Genomic DNA, 3,856 nt, shown 5'->3' with positions numbered 1-3,856 from the left:
GAGTTATGCAATGAGTGGACATGTAAAACGTCACATCATGGCACATACAAATGAAAAGCCATTTGTCTGTAAAGTATGTGGTAAGGGTTTTACACAGAGTGGAAATCTTAAACTACACAACAGGATACATACAAATGAAAAGCCATTTGTCTGCAGTGTGTGTGGAAAGGGTTTTAAACATAGTGGTAGTCTCAAATATCACATCAGGACACATACAAATGAAAAGCCATTTGTCTGCAATGTATGTGGTAAGGGTTATACAAATAGTGGTAGTCTCAAATATCACATCAGGACACATACAAAGGAAAAGCCATTTGTCTGTAAAGTATGTGGAAAGAGTTTTGCAATGAGTGGACATGTAAAACGTCACATCAAGACACATACAAATGAAAAGCCATTTGTCTGTAAAGTATGTGGTAAGGGTTTTACACAGAGTGGACATCTTAAATGTCACATCAGGATACATACAAATGAAAAGCCATTTGTCTGCAAGGTATGTGGTAAGAGTTTTACACAAAGTAGAACTCTCAAAATTCACATGACAACACATACAAATGAAAAGCCATTTGTCTGCAAAGTATGTGGTAAGGGTTTTACACAGAGTAGTACTCTCAATAATCACATCAGGACACATACAAATGAAGAGCCATTCGTCTGTAAAGTGTGTGGAAAGAGTTTTGCACGGAGTGGAGATCTAAAACGTCACATCAGGACACATACAAATGAAAAGCCATTTGTCTGCAAAGTATGTGGTAAGGGTTTTACACAGAGTGGTACTCTCAATAATCACATCAGGACACATACAAATGAAAAGCCATTCGTCTGTAAAGTATGTGGTAAGGGTTTTACACAGAGTGGACATCTAAAACGTCACATCATGACACATACAAATGAAAAGCCATTTGTCTGCAAAGTATGTGGTAAGTGTTATACGCGTAGTAGTACTCTCAAAAGTCACATCATGACACATACAAATGAAAAGCCATTTGTCTGTAAAGTATGTGATAAAGGTTTTGCACATAGTTCGCCTCTCAAAGTTCACATCAGAACACATGCAAATGAAAGGCCATTTGTCAGCACAGTATGTGGTAAGGGTTTTACACAGTGGAAATCTTAAATATCACATCAGGATACATACAAATGAAAAGCCATTTGTTTGCAAAGTAAGTGGTAAGGGTTTTACATGTAGTAGTACTCTCGAAGATCACATCAGGGTGCATACAAAAGAAAAGCCATTTTGTCAAATTTGTGTGGAAAGGGATTTGCACGGAGTGGAAATCTAGAACGTCACATCAGGACAAATACAAAAGAGAAGCCACATGTCGGCCAATTATGCTTTTAGAATTTTACTTAAACAGAAGTCTAAAAGTTCACACCAAGACACATACAAATGAAGGGCTGAAGGTCTTCAAAGTTTGTGGTAAACATTTCAATTTAGTTCACGTCTCTCATATTACATGAGGATTCACCAAAAATGAAGAGTTTATTAGTCCTCACATACAATGTAACATCATTGCAAATCCTCCGTATCTCAATGAACCCCAAGAAAAAAGACACCGGGATACAAAATTCGTCATACATGAGGAACCATTTAAGGTACAATATGCTATTACAATTGTAACTGATCAAAAACGGTGCTCAGCTTTATCCTAATTTCGATTGTCGTACGGCACGGAGCTCGCACGGAGAGGGGACGCCAATTTGTTTGTTTACCCTGAGATTTGCCATGTCAACAGTCGTCGCGCGCGCGACACAGCTGTCACGCCACGCGCTCACCACCTGTTTGGGGGGTAGTAGACCGTGCACAGTGCCGGCGACGTGCAGAATGTTTGCTAGAGCTTGGCCAAAATACGAGAACTTTAACAGGAAATCCATGGGAAAACATTACAAGACTCAACATATTATTTCCGTATTTTGCAACCAGAATTACCCGTGTTCCTCAAAGCCTTTGAGTTTTTACGTTGGCGACATCGCTTTGCAGGCGGGGAGCGGCAGCCATTTTGTTTGTTTACGTTATTTACCAACAAACTGCTAATAAAATGTAGTTCAGGAAAACGCCAAAACCGATAATGTTTATCGTGCATATCTCAACGTTTACCATGAAATATCATAGCTGAAATTTTACGGTGAATGTCATTGGTATATGATAAAATATTAATGGAGGACACTTTTACTTTCGTATCGCAGATTGTATCGCTAATTATGGTATACAAGGTTGCATGGTACTGCCAAAGTGTGTGGTGTGTGTGATCAACAGTTGCAACAGTTCCCAACCTTTTGATACTTCAATGGACAGTGTACCAATTTTTTTTCATATGCACTTGACTATGAATATCACAAGCTCAAGGTCCATAAAAGCTTTGAAATATTGTGAATACACTCACTCTGGCTTCCCACGTGTAACCAAATGAGAGCAAAGTGTCACTTTGACGCTATGTATTTTAATCTTTTGTTAAGTATTTTTATACTGCTAAATTTGAGTAGTCATCGAAATATAATATTAATTCATGAACTGATTTAAATGTACATACCATTACACAGTTTACTGTTATATGGGTGAGCTGTAAACAGCGTTTTCCCTATTTCGTTTGCATTGCTTTGTACTGGAAATTAACTACCTAATACCAGCTGGTATTCAAAACAAACTTTTCAAGTAGTTTTTCAGGTACTTCTGTTGTAAGCTACCCAGCAATGTTGTAAACGTTTTGGTACAATCAAAAGCATCACTTTTCGAACAAATTTGGAATTTGTCAGCAAAGTTCTGTTCATGTAGATCTGTGCGGCTGGACTGTAAAAGGGAGAACGATTTCCCTTCAGTAGCTGTTGCATGCTTTATTATGCATTGAGGGGAGGGTTAGAGTTAATGTCGCTGACGGAAAGATTCCTCAGCCAACTTGCTGTTAGCTGCAATTTGCATTTTCTACCCATTCATAGAACCTTTTAACACACTCAGATTCGAAAATCATGATAGAAAGTTTCCATTTCTGTATATGTAAGCCAATTTGAAAGTGTTATGTATACTTGGAAGGCACAAAGAAGAACTGTGATTTGTTGATGGTCATGTCTTGTTTTTCATGTTTACCTTCACACTCAAGATATGACTGGTCAAAAATCAAATTGCATGAAGGTAGGAAGTGCCACGTGGACAGATATTTGAACTGTTTACATTTTCCCTAATTTACATCTTGTGGAGGCTTATTTTAAAGCTCTTTTATTCGAATTGTGATGAAATATGCTAAGTTTTTAGTCCCCACGGACACTGTCCGGGGGACTTATAGGTTTGGTCATGTCTGTGCGTCCGTCCGTGCGTCCGTCCGTTCACGCAGATATCTCAGAGATGCCTGGAGCGATTTCATACAAACTTGGTACAAGGATTACTTCATATGTCATACAGATGCACGTCGATTTGTTTTGTGATACGATCCAATATGGCTGCCAGGCGGCCATTTTATTACGATTTTTTCATGTACAGAGCCATTACTCAGGCATGTTTCAACAGATTTTATTCAAAGTTGGTACAAGGACATTGACCTATGTCATACACATGCACATGGATTTGTTTTGTGATACGATCCAATATGGCCGCTGTGCGGCCATTTTTTACGATTTTTTCATGTACAGAGTCATAACTCAGGCATATCTCAACCGATTTTATTCAAACTTGGTACAAGGACATTGACCTATGTCATACACATGCACATGGATTTGTTTTGTGATACGATCCAATATGGCCGCCGTGTGGCCATTTTATTACGTTTTTTCATGTCCAGAACCATAACTCAGACCTGTATCAAGCGACTTTATTCAAAGTTGGTACAAGGAGATTGACCAAAGATATACATATGCACGTTAATTT

General features: G+C 38.5%; 1 protein-coding gene across 1 annotated transcript; it reads left to right on the top strand.

Annotated features, from left to right (window-relative positions):
* The first annotated feature begins 251 nt into the window (after nt 1-251).
* LOC139148544 (zinc finger protein 846-like) lies at nt 252-1,117 on the top strand. The gene has a single exon (XM_070720031.1). It carries the CDS (start codon nt 347-349, stop codon nt 1,115-1,117), a length of 771 nt encoding a protein of 256 aa, XP_070576132.1. The 5' UTR covers nt 252-346.
* The last annotated feature ends 2,739 nt before the right edge of the window (nt 1,118-3,856 follow it).

The sequence above is a fragment of the Ptychodera flava genome, chromosome 13 (assembly GCF_041260155.1).
Source record: "Ptychodera flava strain L36383 chromosome 13, AS_Pfla_20210202, whole genome shotgun sequence".
Taxonomy (NCBI): domain Eukaryota; kingdom Metazoa; phylum Hemichordata; class Enteropneusta; family Ptychoderidae; genus Ptychodera; species Ptychodera flava.
The sequence above is the reverse complement of the archived record's forward strand: the minus strand, read 5'-3'. Positions and strand labels throughout refer to the sequence as shown.

Coding starts and splice junctions, on each gene's coding strand:
- LOC139148544 (XM_070720031.1), top strand. CDS start 347: ATGAGTGGACATGTAAAACGTCACATCAAGACACATACAAATGAAAAG.